We start from the raw sequence: 21,091 nt of genomic DNA, 5'->3' as shown, positions 1-21,091 counted from the left end.
AAATGATCACCTCATCAAGTCGATGTGCAGAACCATGAGTCAGTCATGCCGGCTCAAGGTTAAGGTCACAACTTAGGGTCAAAGGTTTGAACCTTCCATTTTGTGTCTGCTCTATATCTCCTAAACCCCTTGAAGGATTTTCATCAAACTTGGGTCAAATAATCACCTCGTCAAGGCGATGTGCAGAACTTATGAGTCAGCCATGTCTGCTCAAGGTCAAGGTCACAACTGAAGGTCAAAAGTTTGAGCCTTCAATTTCGTGTCCGCTCTACATCTCCTAAACCCCTTGAAGAAATTTTATAAAACTTGGGTCAAATGATTACCTCATCAGAACGATGTGCAGAAATTATGAGTCAACCATGCCAGCTCAAGGTCAAGGTCACAACTAAGGGTCGAAGGTTTGAGCCTTCCATTTTTTGTCCACTCTGTATCTCCTTAACCCCTTGAAGGATTTTCATCAAACTTGAGTCAAATGATCACCTCATCAAGAACTCATGAGTCAGCCATGTCAACTCAAGGTCAAGGTCACAACTGAAGGTCAAAGGTTTCAGCTCTGTATCTCCTAAACCCCTTGAAGGATTTTCATGAAACTTTGGTCAAATGATCACCTCATCAAGATGTTGTGTAGAATTCATGAGTCAGCCATGTCAGTTCAAGGTCAAGGTCACAGCTAAAATCAAAGGTTTACCCTTTCACTATCTATAGCAGTGGCGGGGGATTTAGCTGTCTTTCAGACTGCCTTGTTCAGTATAATATTGGTTTTGCATCTGATGAAGCTTGGCTAGCTTTCATTTTTGCTAAGTTTTCTTTTTATTAGTCATCTTTGCAGTCTTTGTTCCGGTGAAGGTTAAAAAGTAGGAAGCTGAAATGATAGCAGTGCATGATGTAGTGCCAGTAGATTTAAGATAGTCATGAGTTTGCTACACCTTGGAGATTTTTTATGCATTCAGTTTTGTTATGGTCTTTTAGATTTAGCAGTAAATTATTATAGCTAACTTTGGTAAATAAATTTCTTATATGATAGGTTTCCATTGGTGCTGTTTTCTGGCTGTGGCCAAGTTTTTTTTCCCTTTTTTACTGATGTCGAGGCCTGACAGATCCCTTTACTGTTGATCCACACAGCTATCGATGCCATTTAGGATCCCAGTGACAATATATCCGCAGCGTGGAGTCGTGTTGGAGATACTGGTCTACAATATTTGGCCGGCAGTGTTTAGATGATGGTTTCTCCAGTGTTGAGAGAGATGGGAATCGGAAATTGTCAGGTTCTTTTCGCCTTCCATTTTCAGCATTTGCTTCTTTTCCATATTTTAAGGTCTGTCTCACAGTCTGTGATAAATTCTTTGATCCTTTTGACTGCCAATCAAGACTACTAACGGTACCATTGAAGGATTCTGGTGACAATATATCCGCAAAATGGGGTCGTTTAGGAGTAACAGATCTACATTTCTGGGCCAGCGGTTTGCTAGACGACTGTTGTTCCTGTGTTGAGAGAGGTGGAATCAAGGATTTTCAAGATTTGTCTCTGTACTAGGTCTTAATCTGCCAGCAATTGCTGATATCTGTTTAACTTGTTTGCAATATAGACTGGACAGAACTTCTTTTTCAAGGACTTTCCAAAATGTATTTTTCCTTACCAGAATAGGCAAAATATGACAGAATAGTTTTGTAAGCCATCTGAATTTTTACCAAGTACTGTCTAATATTTTTTCAATTTTTTTTGTATTCAATCTAATTTCTTTTAAGACATGTTATAAAGTAAGCACTTATAAGTTTATTGGACATGATAAGGCCTTGGTGTAGCTGCTCATGCAGAATAAGTTCACATGCACTTTCATAATTTTAAAAATACTTATTACCAAGGGTTAAGTTTTGTTACACTCTCCGCTTGAATATAATTCTTTATACCGACATTAGGTCAAATAGTTTAGATCAATGAAATGGTCAAAATTGTGACAGTTAATAGCATCTGTTCAATAACTAAAAGAATTTTCTTTGAAGTAAGCCAGTATCACAGTAGAAATTATTTAAACTTCTGTTTCTTTATTTAATAGCCAGTTCCTAACAGTATCTCTATTAAATTTTGCCGGTTCTGTGAAATTTGATATTTTCTCTATTTAAATATAAAACTTTTGACAGTATCTCTTGATAACTTGATATCTACTAGATTTGAATATTTTAGGCCATGTTTCTTCCATTCTTTTGGCAGCTTTTTCTTTCTTTTTATTGATAATTTCAGGATGAGAGTGGTTGTATTCTAATTGCTGTATAAGCATGAAATCTCCTGGTCTTGTGCGGAAGACATCTATGAATCGATCAACCAGATGTATACCTCTAATTTAAAGTGAGTATTTTGTTACAGAACTTATGTAGACAGGGTTTAGCTAAATCAACCGTCCGACTCACAGGCACATGGCTGTCACCTAATTTTACAGTGTAACTGTTACACGAACAAATAGGAAATATTTCTTGGCAAAAAGGCTGACGCAGCAAGCTAAATTGGCAATATGGAAATAAAATGAATCTGTTGTCTCTGTAGCAGAATCACTGTTGTATTGCCCTTCAGACTAGCTGCACCCCGCCCGCTTAGCTCAGTAGGTAAGAGCGTTGGTCTACGGATCGCGGGGTCGTGAGTTCGATCCTCGGGCGGGGCGTATGTTCTCCGTGACTATTTGATAAACGACATTGTGTCTGAAATCATTAGTCCTCCACCTCTGATTCATGTGGGGAAGTTGGTAGTTACTTCCGGAGAACAGGTTTGTACTGGTACAGAATCCAGGAACACTGGTTAGGTTAACTGCCCGCCGTTACATGACTGAAATACTGTTGAAAAACTGCGTTAAACCCAAAAAAAAAAGCAAAAAAAAACAAAAAAAAAAAATCAGACTAGCTGCCTTTGCTCTAGACTTTTGATATGGTATAGGCGAAAAATCCAGTGTGTTGCCCTTTCACTGTTGAAGAAATTAAGACCAACTAGAGCTGCTTTTGAGAAAAGCGCAAATCTCCCACAACTGCCTTATCCTTTAGTGATTCAAAGTGGTGTGGGTGGTTTGGATGAATGGTTCTGATCAGTAATGTATTGGAGTTCTAGATGGTTTGGATGAGTGGTTCCTATCACAGGACCGTAGGAAGCATTTTCAGTTTGAACAGGGGGGGTGAGGCACACTATGAAAATCAGCTAAAACTGACTCCCTGTCAAAAAATTGCTAAGATTATTACCATATTAGGTCAAATTTTGCTCCTCCTGTTCCTACGGCCCTGTATTGTTAATGTCTAGTTTGTCTGGATTGTTCAGACCAGTGGTTCCTATCATTAATGTCTAGTTAGTCTGGATGGATCAGACAAATGGTTCCCATCAGTAATTCAAGGGCCATAATTCAAAAGTGCCTGGGTGGATTTGGCTAGTTATTGAACTTGGCCGAGGTCTTATGGTCAAATACATTTTTTTCAAGTTTGGTGAAAATCATATGAAAAATGTTTAACTTAGAGTGCGGACAAGATTTGTGACAGACACACACACGTACTGGAGTAAAACAATATGTCTAACACAACATTGTGGTGGCAGACATAATTATGAAATAATTTTAGGGAAGTGGTGTTCTAGACGATAAGGTGTTGTCGGCCACACAATTAAGGGGTCGTGGGTTCGAGCCCCACTGGGGTCAAGACCATGACTTCTCATATGACACCAGTACTGGTTTTTCCAGGAAGCAGACTCGAGAGCGGTTCCAATAAGCTTTAAGTTTTCATCACAATCAAGCTTAAACAAATTAGTATAAACTAATTATGAAATAATTAGTAGAACAGGACATTTTACCAAATTATGCGTTTTCATCAGTTTCAGAGCTCTGTGTTCTTATCAATGATTCATGTATTTTACCCATTCCACCATTGTTTTATTAGCTTACCTGTCACATAGTGACAAGGTGAGCTTTTGTGATCACCCTTCATCCGTCGTCAGTCCGTCCGTCCGTCCGTGCGTCAACAATTTCTTGTCTGCACGATAGTGGTTTCATTTATGATTTTATTTTAACCAAACTTGCACACAACTTGTATCACCATAAGATCACGGTTCCTTTCTTGAACTGGCCAGATCCCATTATGGGTTCCAGAGTTATGGCCCCTGAAAGGGCCAAAATTAGCTATTTTGACCTTGTCTGCACAATAGCAGCTTCATTTATGATTTGAATTTAATCAAACTTGCACAAAACTTGTGTCACCATAAGATCTTGGTTTCTTTCTTTAACCGGCCAGATCCCATAATGGGTTCCAGAGTTATGGCCCCTGAAAGGGCCAAAATTAGCTATTTTGACTTTGTCTGCACATTAGCAGCTTCATTTATGATTTGATTTTAACCAAACTTGCACACAACTTTTATCACCATAAGATCTCGATTCCTTTTTATATGCCCAAAGGGACGTATTATGTAATTGCCTCGGTGTCTGTCTGTTGGTTTAAAATTTCCCTTCAGCTCTGTAACTCTTGGAACCTCTTGAAGGATTTCAAAGAAACCTGACACAAATGTTCACCTCATCGAAGCGACGTGCAGAGCGCATGTTTCGGACGGCTCACTTCAAGGTCAAGGTCACAGGGGTCAAAGGTCATTTGACTTTGTTTTTTGTGTATATTGCTCTGCATTTGCATTGCATTGCAGTGCTCTTGTTTTTATTTGGCAGATCCTTCTTTTGTTCACTAACAATATTTTTTTTAATTACATCCCTTTTATGTTACTATAAATAGCTTATTTAGTAACTTTTTATGGCCCTGGCATCTACTGATGTGGGAGGCATATAGTGATTGTCCTGTCCGTCCGTTCATTCGTCGTTCATCCGTCCGTTCATCCGTACGAGGTTAACCAAATGGGACCGTTTTGTCTAGCATCAATACCCCTTACTAGAATGACTTGATATGCAGATGTATCCTGTGACCATTCCTCATCTTCAGACATCACCTGACCTCAGTTTGACCTTGACCTTGAACTTGACCTCGTTTTGGACTTAGGTTTTGTATCGACAAGGATGCCACCAGGGGCATCAAGCGTTTATTGAACGCAGCTTCTTGTTTATTATTGGCCATAGGGAAAAACTGAGACCACTTTCCTGTGGTACAACATGGATGGTACCTCCAATTTTTAGGTGTATTTTGACATATCTGTACCTTGTAAGAATTTTTTTTTCTTTTTGGTTAAATTTCTTCCCTTTGTTGTTCCTGTCTTTTGGACTTAGATATTTTTTCTGAGGACTTATTTTGATTCATTGAAAAAGTGGCCACCTGCGGGAGGGGCTCATTTTCGCATATGGCTATACAGAAAACTTCTTGTATGAAACTACTGCTAGAATTCTGCCCCTTTTACTTAGAATTAAAGGTTAATTTTGATGCATTTTCACTACACCTCAAGTTATTACAAAACGGATTTGATTCAACATGACATAAGGTGCATCACTCTTGCACCAATATTTCATGAATTATGCCCCCTTTTTGCTAAGAATTATACTTAATATTTAATGTTTTGATACACTTGATCCTTATTTCTCTCATTACTTAATACTTTTGACACAGACTATTTTCCAATATTTCATACACGTTTGAGTCATTAGACACTCCAGTGACAGCTCCAGCTTCGTCAAATGTGCCCAGTTTCACTATCCAGCATGGAAATAGTCAAGCGTGCTGTCTCCTGTGACAGCTCTTGTTCTCGTTTGAACCACCGATGGATACTTTTCACGTCCTAACCCCTGCTGCTTAATTGGTGCAAACTTAAACGGTTTGATAGTTGACTGACCAATGTTACACACTTGTTATGCAAACAATCTAACTTTGACACGGTACTGATTGCCTAATTGTCACATGTCTACATGTATTCAAAACTAAACAAAGGCGTTACACAAACAAATAAGCTAGCTGACGATTATTGATTTTTAGCTCGACTATTCAAAGAATAGGGGAGCTATCCTACTCGCCCAAGCGTCTGCATTAGCGTGAGCGTTAGCGTCACACAAATGTTAAAGTTTGGGTACCACCCCAAATATTTTCAAAATCCATTGAGATATTGCTTTCATATTTTTCATACTTGTTTACCATCATGACCCTATTCTGTAAACAGGAGCAGACAACTCTATCAAGCATTTTGACTGAAATATTGCCCCTTTTCGACTTAGAATATGCTTATTGTAATCTTAAAGTTTGCTTACCACCCCAAATATTTTCATTCATACTTGTTTACCATCATGACCCCAGTCTGTAAACAGGAGCAGACAACTCTCTCAAGCATTTTGACTGAATTATGGCCCCTTTTCGACTTAGAATATGCTTATTGTAATGTTAAAGTTTTACTCATAGCTTATATTATACTATCAAGCACTGAGAATAGTCGAGCGCGCTGTCAACTGACAGCTCTTGTTTGTCATAGTTGTCATGGCAAAGGTGTTAATGTACACATGTACATGCAGTTTTAAAGCTGGTTATGATCAAATTAAATAACATCCGCAGACTCGTTTTTTTTTCTCGAAAATTCAGGAGCCAAGAGCGTACCGCGTTATACTGAATACCCCAGTATATCGAATAGCATTATAAAGGGTTTCGAGTGTACCTAGCATTATGTACATAACGTGTATCTTTCATATTTATTTTGTTTTTGTAGAATTTTATGTTGTATTTATAATAACATATATTTATGTGCTTTATAATTTGTGCAGTCGGTTTCAAAAGCTCTCAAGTGCTTACGTTTTCTGTTTATATACCGACTTGTAAATAAATATTGTTTGACTTGACTTGACTTGACTTGACTTAGGCCTTTTTACGCCCGATGTTACTCCTACGGAGATGACCGAGTCTTCCTGATTGATCATCATTATGTAGATATTAATTGTAATACGAATATTTGTATAGCTTTACAACCATTGTCGATGTAAAATTTAACTGCTGATTTGGACTACAGAAAATATTAAACTTTTCAATGCTTTTTGTTGTAATTTTAATACAATCTGTCATTCAGTTTAATTCAGGTACCGATAACAATACCAATTCTATCTGGAAATGGTATATTCTGGTGCTTTCTGAAGTGAATACTTTGTACCAAATACAAGTACTCAACCCTAAATACCACTATTTAAAGCGAATTTTATGAAGTGGGAAACTAAAATAGTGTATTATGTGAACTGAGACTAAATCAACTAGTTCTCGACTTGGGACTTGAAATGAACATGAGTATCCATAGTCGATTAGTCTTAAAAAAATAAAAAATAAATTTTTGTTCCAACGCTGAATATTTTTTTGTTAATATTTTTCCAGCCCAGCCCGTTAAAAAAATTCAGAGGTGGGCTGAAAGGAAAACACAGGCAACAAAAAATAATGCAGTCAAAAACACTGTTCAGTGGGATCCCACCAGGAAATCTACTCACCCATCCCAGTAGGTTATCACCGGGATTAATTTCCATCCCACTGAAATGATTACATCCCTCCGGGATTAAGTCATCCCACGGGATGCCAGTTTGATTTTCTGTGGGGTAATATATGGTTACCTGAAATGGCAACATCAAAATGATTTAACTTTCCTGGGTACAAATATATATGTCTGAATAGAACGAAGAATATTCTTGTTTAGTCTTAGGTAGTCATATCCTATCTTATCGAAATTTCATTTCAGTATATTTCAGTGATTTTGAACCTTTCCATGTATACCAGATAATGCCGTCCTGATAGGGAGCATTTAAATGTGAGTCAAAACAGTTATTGAACCACCATGCTCCTTTAAAATATGCAGCACAGTTACCAGAATATTTGTCATTATCCATGTCTTTTGTAGAGAATTTCATGCCATTATGTTTAAATCTACTTCTCCTGGAGGACGTTTCTAGCGAGTCTCCAGCATTCCCTGTATAGCCACTCATTTCCAGCTGAAAGTTTGTACTCTCTGACCCTACCTTGAAACTGCTGTATTTGGCAAAGGCATGGTTTCCATCATGGTCACCTAGTTCAATTCTCAGCTCATGTGGTTCACCATTATCAGTCAGTAGATTCAAGTACTCATTCCCGAGCCAAAATTCTCCATCCAAGTTTCCAAATCCAGTTTTGTAGTCATTCCAGCCTTGGAAAAAGTCCACAGATCCATCTTTACGCCGTTGGAAAACGGTCCAACCACCGCCGTCTGTAGTCATGTCACAATAGACAGAAATTGTGTGTGTGTGGTTAATTTCTATCTTATAAATAGCATCTGATTTAAATCCATTATCATATAAATCCAAACAAGACTCGTATGTGGTCACTTTTGGAAAAGTGGTAATCAGGTTGTCCGGAGAAGGTGTGCTAGTTAATGGACAAGATAAAACTGAGCAGTTGCACTCTTGTTCGTCATAAGAATCTTTAGCCATACTGCTGATCATTTTTCCACTGACAAGTTTTTCTTCCAGTCTTTTTGTTATATTATTATTAATGTCTATACTTTCTAAACACTGTTCTTGACTGTGTTTTAGATGATCAATGTTTTCTTTCATTTTCTCTGTACCAGTTTTGATTGTATGAAGACTTTCTGATTCAGCAGCCTTTGTTTGTTCAAATTGTTCATGTAAGTCAATGATATTCTTTTGAATTTCAGGTATTTTGTTTTGAAATAGATTAAAAGTTTCTTTTCTTTCTACCTTCTCCTCTTTCAGAAATTCTATTCCTTTAAGTATGTCCTCCAAACTTGCTGAAATCTGGTCTGATTTTATTTTCAGATCTTGAACATGCATTTGCAATTCAGGAATCTCTCGTCGGAACCGAATATTCAAATTTTTCTCTTCTTTAAAGCCGTTTCTCAACAGTTTAACTTTTTTTTCTAGTTCTGATTGAGCTTTTCCTGTAGCTTGGACTCTAGTGCTATCTTGACCTTCAGGTTTATTCTCCATTAATTGTTGTAACATTGTTTTCACAGAACCTATTTCATTGAACAGCGTACTAAAGTCATCTCTTCTGAATTTACTTTCTGCATTAATCCTGTCTTCGATATAAATAAATCTCTCCATAAATTGACTTGATGAGAAACCCAGAACTGTATGCACATATAGAAATAACACTAAATCCATATATATTCCCATTGTTGAATCTGCTTATACCAGTTAGACCAACTGTTATTTTTACTAAACCGACTTACCGATATCAGGTAGACAGTTTGTTAATTTTTCTGATATCAGTAAAGCTGACTGCAAATATTGAAGATATCAGTAAAAACATAATACATCCTTGTGATATTAATTCCAAATACTTGTTTGTTTTATACAAATAAAATCTTCTTGTCTTGTAAGAAAAAAATAAATTCATCAAAATATTCTACAGTAACCTTTGTTGGAAAATAAATTCTCCTTGGTACCATTTAACACTAGAACCAGATATGATCAGAATTGTTGCTAATAATTCATCTGGCTTATCTGTAGAATATATCTGTGTTGTTATCCTTATCACTTTCTAGGAAAATATTAAGTTTTTGTAAAATCTTACTTGGCTGTTAGCGAAAATTGAAAATTTCCAGGTGCAATTCTGGATTAGAATTCTGTGTAGTGTTATTTTTAGTGCATGAAGGCTGTTAAATTTGGGTGTTTTCCAAGGTTTATCTGGCAGATGAAAACACATGTTCTCAAATAAGAAGTTGTTAGCAAGTGTATTTGAGATGCAGCTTATTTTTGCTTGAAATTCGGGGCCAGAATTTATCAATGTTCCAAGTCTGAAGTTTAAACTCTTTGATCTTAAACCACAAAAAATTCAGTTTCATAATACATACTGTATCTTTTTAGCTGGAATTGTGCATAGCTGTTTGTTATAGTGTATAGATCTACTATTCTTGTGCAAGGTTTCATAGAAATACATGTAAGATTTTCAAATTCAAAGCTAACAGCAATTTTAGGATTTCAAAGTCTAAGTTTCAGACTTAAAATGTTGATGAATATCATAGGTGTAGCCAAAATATACTGGAGGGGTGTGTGAATATGAACCATGCAAAATGCCTTCTTAACATTCATATTGCTTGGAAAACCATTGTCAGTACCCTGCCTATAAGAGAGGAAGGGTGATGGCATGACTCATAGCCATGGCACTGCAACATATAATTTTTATACGCCCGAAGGGACATATTATGTTATGTGAAGCTGGTGTCCGTCTGTCCATCCGTCCGTCCATCAGGTATCAATTTCGTGTCCGCTCTGTAACTCATGAACCCCTTGAAAGATTTCAAAGACACTTGGCACAAATGTTCACCACATCGAGATGACGTGCAGAGCACATGTTTCTGATGACTCCGTTCAAGGTCAAGGTCACACTTAGAGGTCAAAGGTCATATGACATTGTTTCGTGTCCACTCTGTAACTCTTGAACTGCTTGAAGGATTTTAAAAAAAAACTTGGCACACATGTTAACCACAGCGAGATGACGTGCAGAGCGCATGTTTCGGATGGCTAGCTTCAAGGTCAAGGTCACACTTAGGGGTCAAAGGTCATATGACTTTGTTTTGTGTGTATATTGCTCTGCATTGCAGTGCTCTTGTTTTTAGCTCGACTATTCAAAGAATAGTCTAGCTATTCTACTCACCCTGGCGTCGGCGTCGGCGTCACACCTTGGTTAAGTTTTTGCATGCGAGTACATACAGCTATCATTTAAAGGCATATAGCTTTGAAACTTATTTTTTTCTTTCTCTAGGTCAATTACCAACCTCACTGGGTCAAGTCCCATAACTCAGACATGTAATTTGAGCAAATTATGCCCCCTTTTGGACTTAGAAAATTCTGGTTAAAGTTTTACATGCAAGTTCCTATCTCCAAAACTAATGCAGATATTGAATTGAAACTTCACACGTGTCTTTGGGGTTATAAAACTAGTTGATAGCAGCATATCCCATAACTCTGACCTTCATTTTGGCCAAATTATGCCCCCTTTTGGACTTAGAAAATTCTGGTTAAAGTTTTGCGTGCAAGTACATACAGCTAATACTAAAAGGCATATAGATTTGAAACTTATTTTTTCTTTTACTAGGTCAATTACCAACCTCACTGGGTCAAGTCCCATAACTCTGATATGTATTTTGAGCAAATTATGCCCCCTTTTGGACTTAGAAAATTTTGGCTAAAGTTTTACATGCAAGTTACTATCTCCAAAACTAATGCAGATATTGAATTGAAACTTCACATGTGTCTTCGTGGTTATAAAACTAGTTGATAGCAGCAAGTCCTATAACTCTGACCTTCATTTTGACCAAATTATGCCCCCTTTTGGACTTAGAAAATCCTGGTTAAAGTTTTGCTTGCAAGTACATACAGCTATTACTAAAAGGCATATAGATTTGAAACTTATTTTTTCTTTTTCTTAATCAGTTACCAACCTCACTGGGTCAAGTCCCATAACTCTGACATGTATTTTGGGCAAATTATGCCCCCTTTTGGACTTAGAAAATCCTGGTTAAAGTTGTGCGTGCAAGTACTATTACTAAAAGGCATACAGATTTGAAACATATATTTTAGCTCCACTATTCGGAGAATAGTGGGGGGGGCTATACTACTCGCCCCGGTGTCGGCGTCGGCGTGACCCTTCTTGGTTAATGTTTTTCGGCAACCTTTGTTTTTCTGTCATATCTTTGTTACTGTTGCTTATATCTTACTGTAACTTTACATAAACATTGTCCAGTATACAAACAATATATGTATAGGGGCTGAGCCCATTATACCCAAGGTCAAGGTCACCAAGGTGTTATACTTAGATTATTTTTAAGGTTAAAGTTTTTCGGCAACCTTTGTTTTTCTGTCATATCTTTGTTACTATTGCTTATATCTTACTGTAACTTTGCATAAACATTGTCCAGTATACAAACAAAGTATGTGCAGGGGCTGGGCCCATTATACTCAAGGTCAAGGTCACCAAGGTCTTACACTTAGGTTATTTTTAAGAAAGTTTTTCGGCAACCTTTGTTTTTCTGTCATATCTTTGTTACTTTTGCTTATATCATACTGTAAGTTCACATAAACATTGTCCAGCATACAAACAAAGTATTGTAAGGGCCGGGCCCATTATACCCAAGGTCAAGGTCACCAAGGAGTTATAGTTAGAATTATTTTCATGTTATTTTTTTCGAAAGCTTCGTTTATAGACATATCTTTGGTACTTTAAAAGATAATGACTTGAAATTAAAAGTATTTGTTTATGATCATCTGCATGTGTGGCTAACTCTTATTGTGTTTTTGACAGAATTATGCCCCTTTTGTACTTAAACTTTTTTGCAATCTTCGCTCTCTGGATACTACTTTAATGCAATATAAGATAAAGACTTGAAACTTAAAATGTATCTTTATCATCATCATCTGCATGTGTGGTAACAATCCCCATAACTCTGATTTGTATTTTTGACCAAATTATGCCCCTTTTATACTTAAATTTTTAGAAACTTCGTTTTCTAGACATAAATTTGGTACTATATAAGATAATGACTTGAAACTCAAAATATATCTTTATCATCATCATCTGCATGTGTTGTAACAATCCTGATAACTCAAATTTGTGTATTTGATGGAATTTTGCCCCTTTGTATATCTTCCTTTTAAAGTAGAGGTCTCTTATTCAGACATATATTCATTTTACTGTCAAATCCCCGAATAGTGGAGCGCACTGTCTTACGGACAGCTCTTGTTGTTTTTCTAGATCAATTACCAACCTCACTGGGTCAAGTCCCAAAACTCTGACATGTATTTTGGGCAAATTATGACCCCTTTTGGACTTAGAAAATTCTGGTTAAAGTTTTACATGCAAGTTACTATCTCCAAAACTAATGCAGATATTGAATTGAAACTTCACATGTGCCTTCGGGGTTATAAAGCTAGTTGATAGCAGCAAGTCCCATAACTCTGACCTTCATTTTGGTCAAATTATGTCCCCTTTTGAATTTAAAACTCTTGAAATTTAACCATGTTGGATAATATTTTCCTGCTTCTGGGACAATATTTTGAATAGTCGAGCTTGGCTGTCTTACGGACAGCTCTTGTTATTTGGCAGATCACTTTTTTGTTCACTTAAAATAATTTTTTTATTGAATTACTTCCCTTTTATGTTACTTTAAATAGCTTATTTTGTAACTTTTTCATTATTAGCTGTAGGGAAAAACCGAGACCACATTTCTGTGGTACAACATGGATGGTTTTAGGTGTATTTTGACGTATCTGTACCTGGTTAGAATTTTTTTCTGTCGACTTAGAATATATATTTTTTTTATTTCTTCTCTTTGTTCTTCCTGTCCTTTGGGTTTCAACAGTCAAGTTCTTTAAATTTTGCTCCCATCCTCCTCTGATATAACCCTTCGGGCGTATATTGCCCCGCTTGGCAGAGCTCTTGTTTTTGAATATATTCAGAATTTATATAATAAGTATTATAACTGTTGCAGATGAAAACCTTTATCACATTTGCTCTGCTTTCCAGATGCTGAGTAATTACACGCTGATGTTATGGGCTCAGTTTATACGCCATGAGAAGATATCGAAGAATCCCGTGTTCCAAGCTATCCTACCTCAGCTTATAGAATCTGCCTCAAAAACATTACTCAAAGTAAGTTTTCTGAGATTTAAACATCTAATTTGATTGTTTAGCCGGCTTACAGTTGCACCAGTACTAGCAGTAGAAGTATGTGTGTTGACTTGTTCATTTAGGCACGTTTGCTACTGGACAAAGGTGTTGTGTTGCAGCTGACATGCCAAAAGCAGAACAAGAACCAGTAATTTGTATCAATGGATTTGATTGATTAAATCATTGCATGTTGGAGGACTGTCAAATTCATCAGTTCATTTGGCAACTATTGTAGCAGTGGTTGGACAATCGAAGTAGGCCATTATGTACACTGGATTGTTGTTAAGTATGTCAGTTGTTAAACAGGTTCAGATCCTTGGCAGCAGGGCAAGGCTGCATAACAATACTTGATGAAACTTGGATTGTTCTCTAACAAAGTTGTTCAAAGAATTCCATTCAGTGCAGAATTCTGTTTGCTGTGGCTGTTAAAAATCTTCTCCAAAATTTCAAGGCCCTGAGGTTAGATATTTGGTAGTTAACCCTGGGATACACTTGTTTTCCATAGCTTTTATGTAAGAAAATCTTCAAAAAAAAAAGTTTTCTAAAACCTGAAGGCCTAAAGCTAAGATATTTGTCATTTCGTAGTAGTTCACTACAAAGTCTTATCAAATCATGCCCCTGTTGTAGGAAGATCTTTAGGAAGATCTTTAGCAATTTTGTCTAAAACTTAAGCCGTTGACATTAAAAAACTGGAAAAGTGGACAATTACGTAAAACTGCTGTTTCAAGCATAGTCTTCCATATTCAAGAGTAGAAGGTATAACACGTTTGCTTTAATTTAAGGCTATAGTCATTATCTACTTTTTAAAAAATGTTTGGCCACTGACAATAGTACTTTTTAGCTCACCTGTCATGTAGTGACAGGGTGAACTTTTATGATCGCCTTTCATCTGTCATCCGTCTGTCCACAATTTCTTGTGAACAAGATAGACAACATTTTGCAAGCAACTTTAATCAAACTTGCACACAACTTGTATTGGCATAATATCTCGGTTCCTTTTGAAAACTGGCCAGACCCCATCATGGGTTCCAGAGTTATGGCCCCTTAAAGGGCCAAAATTTGCTATTTTTGGCTTGTGAAATCGATAGAGACCACATTTTGCAATCAACTTTAATCAGACTTGCACACAACTTGTATTGGCATAATATCTCGGTTCCTTTTGAAAACTGGCCAGACCCCATCATGGGTTCCAGAGTTATGGCCCCTTAAAGGGCCAAACTTTGCTGTTTTTGGCTTGTGAACACGATAGAGACCACATTTTGTAATCAACTTTAATAAAACTTGCATACAACTTGTATTGGCATAATATCTCGGTTCCTTTCGAAAACTGGCCAGACCCCATCATGAGTTCCAGAGTTATTGCCCCTTAAAGGGCCAAACTTTGCTATTTTGGCTTTTGCAGCCATATAGAGACTTCATTTATGGTTTAATTTGATACAAACTTGCAAAATATCTTCAACAACAATAAATCTTGGATTCCATGATGAATTTGTCACATCCAATTATAGTTTCCGGAGCTGCGGCCCCTGATTGACCCCTGAAAGAGCCAAAGTTTGGTAATATTTACCTTGTGAACAGGATAGAAGTGACATTTTATATTTGATTTTAAACACACTTACACACAACTTAAGTCACAATAAGATCTTGGTTCCTTTCAAAAACCTGCTAGATTCCATCATGGGTTGTAGAGTTACTGCCCCTGCAAAGTGTACAATTTTCTATTTTGGCCATTTCAGCTATATAGAGGTTTCATTTATGCTTTGATTTGATAAAACTTGCACAGAATGATTATCTTGATGATCTCTAGGCCTGGATCGAAACTGGATCATGTCGGGTCATAAACTAGGTCATTGGGTCAAATCAAAGGAAAAGCTTGTTAACTGTCTTTAGGCCACATTTATGACCTTATCTTCATGAAACTTGGTCAGAATGTTTATCTTGATGATTCCTAGGCCAAGTTTGAAACCGGGTCATATGGGGTAAAAAACAAGGTCACCCAGTCAAGTCAAAGGAAAAGCTTGTTAACACTTTTGTTCATTTGATGTGCATGAAACTTGGTCAGAATGTGTGTCTGCATGAAATATCCAATTAATTTTTATCTAGTCATGTGGGGTCAAAAACTAGGCCACCAGGTCAAATCAAAGAATAAGCTTGTTTACACTCTAGGGGGCACATTTTTGATTCTATCTTCATAAATTTTGGTTAGAATGTTTGTTATCATGAAGTCTTGGACGATTTCAAATCTGGGTCACATGGGTCAAAAACTAGGTCACAAGGTCAAATCATAGGAAAAGATTGTGTGCACTGTAGAGGCTATTTTTTTGTCCCAATCTTCCTGAAACTTTGTCAGAATTTGTTTTCATGAAATATTGGACAAGTTTGAATCTGAGTCATGTGGGTAAAAAACTAGGTCACTAGGTCAAATCAAGAAAATGCTTGTCTACACTCAAGAGGCCACGTTTTTTGGTCCAATCCTAATGAAAATTGGTCAGAATATTTGTCTCCATGAAATCACTAGGTAAAACGTGTTTACACTGTTATGGTGTGTTACACAGGTGAGCGACCCAGGGCCATCTTGGCCCTCTTGTACTAGAGGTAGATGACAACTGATATTTGGCTCTTAATAGGAATAACTACAGTATTCCCTGGCATGTCTTAATCTCTTTAAGTTAACCTTAAGACTACTGGTGGCAAGTGGTTTTGCCTTTGCGACCACTGCAGACCAAGATCAGCCTGCACATCTCACTATTCAGTCAGTAAATTTTCAGTGAACATTGAGTAAGATTTGGTACTGCCAAACTGAATGATGAACTGATGAACCAGTCCATTTTTGTCGAGCCCGCTTGCGGTCAGCTCGATATAGTCGCCATTTTCAGTGTATGTGCATGTATGATGAGAAATAATAATAATGAGAAAGCTACATGTATTCTAAAACACAATGGACTGACTGACATATGTTGCATTTGGTATACTTCATAATGAAAAAAATGGTTGATAATTAAAAAAAACTAACACGGAAAACATATATAAACAACATTTCAACAATAAATCAAGGAAAGCAAATGTAACTGGTCTTTCAAACAATATATTTTTTGCTACAAAATAAATATAAACTATACCTCGCCAACCACTGGTTTTGAACTTACATCGCCCGCATGACAAATAACCAGCACATCCACTGGGTCATACCTTACTTAGATTCTGATATGATAAGGACATATTTCTATTAAATATAAGTATATACCCGTTTGGCGATATTCCATGGCTATTTATAGTTTGCTGACAAAATGACGTCACTGTCAAAAATTGTCGGTGGATTAGTAATTGATTAATCTCTAGTACTATATCCAAGCAATGTCAAGAACAATAAACAATTTATTTCAGGCTGACAAGTCTATGATTGGTGATCTACACCTTCTTCATAACCCAAGTTTTTTCTGATGTCTGCCATCATTCCAGTTGACTCTCACAGTGGTGAACTTTATAACAGCTGTCAGAATGGGAACCAGAACAATTACCTCGGTGAAAGCCAAAACATTTTCATTGTTCAAGTGAGTACATGTAGATTAGTTTGGACAGAATCTGTATGCTTTTTAGCTCGACTATTCGAAGAATAAGTAGAGCTATCCTACTCACCACGGCATCGGCGTCACACCTTGGTTAAGTTTTTTGTACCAGTCCACTTTTTGACAAAGTCTTTTGAGATAAAGCTTTGAAACTTTCAACTCTTGTTTACCATCACCATGGCCAGTTGTAGGCAAGAGCACAAAACTCTATCAAGGATTTTGGCTGAATTATGGCCCCTTTTGACTTAGAAATCATGTTAAGTTTTTCGCACCAGTTCATATTTTGGCATAGTCTTTTGAGATAAAGCTTTGAAACTTTCAACACTTGTTTAGCATCACCGTGTCTAGTTATAGGCAAGAGTGCATAACTCCATCAAGGATTTTGGCTGAATTATGGCCCCTTTTGACTTTGAAATCTTGGTTAAGTTTTTCGTACCAGTTCATATTTTGACAAAATCTTTTGAGATAAAGCTTTGAAACTTTCAACACTTGTTTACCATCACCATGTCCAGTTATAGGCAAGAGCACATAACTCCATCAAGAATTTTGGCTGAATTATGGCCCTTTTTGACTTAGAAATCTTGGTTAAGTTTTTTCGTACCAATTCATATTTTGGCAAAGTCTTTTGACATATGGCTTTGAAACTTTTATCACTTATTTATTATAATAGTCTTTATCTGTAGGAAAGAGTACATAACTATGTCATCTATTTTGGCTGAATTACGGCCCTTTTTGGACTTGGAAATCTATTCTGTTTTCATAAAAGTCCATTTTTTGTCAAAACCATTTGACATACAGCTTTTAAACTTTGAACACTTGTTTATCATTATGATTTCCATCTGTAGGCAAGAGTACATAACTCTGACAACTATTTTGGCTGAATTATGGCCCTTTTTGGATTTTGAAATTGGTTCACACATTGCCATTTAGTGCAAGACTTATTGAAATCCACAAATACTGGAACATTGTTTGTCTAATCTATTTTTTTCTTTTGTCAGATTATCTATGTTAATATTTTGACCCCATTCTTCAATCAATTCTTCGAATAGTCGAGCACGCTGTCACCAGACAGCTCTTGTCTAGAAATGGTATGTAAGAAGTCGAATGTCTTTACAATTTTTTTTATGCCGCCAGCATCTACTGATGCGAGAGGCATATAGTGATTGTCCTTTCTGTTTGTCCATCCGTCCGTTCATGCGTCCGTACGAGGTTAACTAATTGGGACTGTTTCGTCTAGCATCAATACCCCTTACTAGAATGACTTGATACTAATGCAGATGTAACCTGTGACCATTCCTCATCTTCAGACATCACCTGACCTCAGTTTGACATTGACCTTGACATCATTTTGGACTTAGGTTGCTTTATATGGGCCATCTCTTTGTTAACCAAATGGGACCGTTTCGTCTAGCATCAATACCCCTTACAAGAATGAATTGATACTAATACAGATGTAAACTGTGACCATTCCTCATCTTCAAACATCACCTGACCTCAGTTTGACCTTGACCTTGACCTTGTTTTGGACTTAGGTGCAAAATCTATCGACAAGGATGCCACTGGGGGCATCAAGCATTTATTGAACACAGCTCCTTGTTTTTACTTGCAAAGCTCTAATTCAGAGTCAAGCACTGAGAAAAAATCGAGCGTGCTGTCTTATGGATAGCTCTTGCTGACTTTTGTATTCATTCAATTGACAAGGCTTTTGAATAGTGGAGCATTGCTGCCAGCCAACAGCTCTTGTTAATTAATTATGTCCCCTTTTACTTCGAATTAAGGTTAATTTTGATGCATTTTCACTATATTATAGTTATTACTAAATGGATTTGATTAAACTTGAAGTAGTTGTTCCACAACATCGCCCACACCATATGGCACAAGGTGCATAACTCTTGCACCAATATTTTATGATTTAACGACTGTTACAGCTCTCAGAAGATTGCTAATTTTTTATAGAACATATTGTAAATTTATTTACTACTGTATACCTTTATTCTACAGCAAACCAATGCAAATCATGTGACACTTGCTGAGAGTGCATGTTCATTCAGCAGGCAGTTGGTAAAGGACCAAAAAAACGAGCACAAAGCAAGGAAGGAAGGTAAAATGATTTAAAAAAGAATGTTTAAATAGAGTTTTGCTTTTTTAGACTTGTATTTGTTGTTCAGATTGTTTTTTCTAGATTTTCTTAAGAGTGATTTGGCGATAAGTAATTTTGTTCTGATAAAGCGCAGTGGTCATGTTGTGTTATGCTTGAACCAGTTTTCTGTAAAATCCATGATTATTTGCTAGGTCTTATGTCTATCTAATTTCATGTGGGTGTAGCTTTGACATGCATGAGCAGTATTTCTTTACATTTAACAGATTTATTTGCCTATAGAGCACTAGCAGCAGGCTCCTGATTCAAAGGTTATGGTCACACTTAAGGGGTATCAAAGGGAATACAGCTTGTCCAAACTGCAACATTGTCATTACATAGATTAGTCTTCATATTATTTCTTGAAGGTCAAGGTCACATTTAGGGGTTAAAGTTCATGTAAGGTCTTGTCAGGGCCATAGCTGTTTTTCGAGTAAGATGCAGGTTTCTATCGCAAAGGTCAAGGTTTCATTAATAAAGAGGTCAAAGGTCATGTTAGATCTTTTCTGAGCTGTAACTTTGACATGCAAGGAGCAGTCTTTTTTTTAAATTGGTATATTTTTGTCTCAACAAATAAATATTGTGCCCTTTTGGCTTGAAAATTCTAGTTTCATCCTAGATACCAGTACATGTACTAATATCAAATAATTGTATGAATTCACTAAGAATTCTTAAAAAATATAAGAGGAGAAGATAAACTTGTAAATAATCAATTCAGAGTTATGGTTCTTGCATATTGCATTTCTTCTCATTGCCATCTGTCAATATATTCAGTGTAACTGAGTTCTGTTTAGTACATTAAAATTGTCATCACACAAAGGGGAGATGAAACTGTACATATCCTAAAATTCAATTATGGTTCAAGGTCTTTGCACTATGGACCATCATTCTATTTGTCACATACGAAAGGTGAAATCATTGATTTGTATGGTTTTGCTGTTTTAATATTTCAAGGTGCAAGTAGTAGTTTATGTAGGCTGTATATTTTGAAGATTGTCAAGAAATTTAATACATGAAACAGTTTGGTTTACTATTAATATTGATACATTTGGATGTGGTAACCATTGAAAGGGCCATAACTCAACTTTTACATAGCACATGTATATGCTGATTATATGCTCAAGTTTGTTGGTAAATAATTTTTTATTTGTTTGGGTCAGGTCATTCAAAAACTATGAAATGGGTTATCTGGAAAGCAAATAGCAAAATTTTAATTTGCCAGAGAAATGAACCAGTATCCTCACAATATATTAATTGGAGAAAACATATCAGTGCTTTAAACCAGTGTACTCTCAATTATTATAGTCGTTGTCTTGATTTGCAATAGATCTGAACCAGTGAACTCTGAAATATTAATTTTGGAAAAACAGTTGAATGTTGTGAACAAATATTTTAATAGATTTAGATATTATTTTGATTTGCACTAGATCTGAACTAGTATCCTCCAAAACTTAATTGGGAAAACCACATCAGGTCTAAACCAGTATGCTCTCAGTATTCAACTTGGTTTACAATAGATTTGAACCAGTATCCTCTAAAAGTTAATTGGAAAACCATGTCAGGTCTCAACCACTCTTCTGTCAGTCAACTTGGTTTAGAATAGATGTGAACCAGTAACCTTTAAAAGTTAATTGGGGAAAACCATGTCAGGTCTTGACTAACGTCATACATGCCATAATTTTTCACGACCTTTCCGGGATTCTGAGTTAAAATTTCCGGGATTTTTACCCTTTGTCCGGGACATACACCGTGACATTAGTATTCGTCTGTTTCATGCATAAATATCATAAAATTACATGCAGTTTCCGGAGATAAACAT

At 36.5% G+C, this 21,091-nt stretch overlaps 1 protein-coding gene and 1 long non-coding RNA gene across 7 annotated transcripts in view; one reads left to right on the top strand and one right to left on the bottom strand.

The window, feature by feature from the left end:
• Window positions 1-327: 327 nt before the first annotated feature.
• Window positions 328-21,091, top strand: part of LOC123531535 (uncharacterized) — an 87,138-nt gene continuing 66,374 nt past the window's right edge. Inside the window, exons 1-5 of one of the 6 annotated variants that reach the window (XR_008366061.1) lie at window positions 337-1,265; window positions 2,240-2,344; window positions 13,426-13,551; window positions 16,954-17,120; window positions 19,137-19,236. This is a non-coding gene — a long non-coding RNA (uncharacterized LOC123531535). Of the gene's footprint in view, window positions 2,345-13,425; window positions 13,552-16,953; window positions 17,121-19,136; window positions 19,237-21,091 lie in introns of all 6 variants that reach the window. The other 5 variants (XR_008366064.1, XR_008366065.1, XR_008366062.1 and 2 more) reach the window with 5 other exon arrangements.
• On the bottom strand, window positions 6,957-9,518 carry LOC123535600 (angiopoietin-related protein 7-like). The gene has a single exon (XM_045318315.2). It carries the CDS (start codon window positions 9,072-9,074, stop codon window positions 7,626-7,628), a length of 1,449 nt encoding a protein of 482 aa, XP_045174250.2. The 5' UTR covers window positions 9,075-9,518; the 3' UTR covers window positions 6,957-7,625.

Source organism: Mercenaria mercenaria, chromosome 11, assembly GCF_021730395.1.
Source record: "Mercenaria mercenaria strain notata chromosome 11, MADL_Memer_1, whole genome shotgun sequence".
In the NCBI taxonomy this organism is placed as follows: domain Eukaryota; kingdom Metazoa; phylum Mollusca; class Bivalvia; order Venerida; family Veneridae; genus Mercenaria; species Mercenaria mercenaria.
Note: the sequence above shows the minus strand (reverse complement) of the source record. Positions and strands in the feature narration are given on the sequence as shown.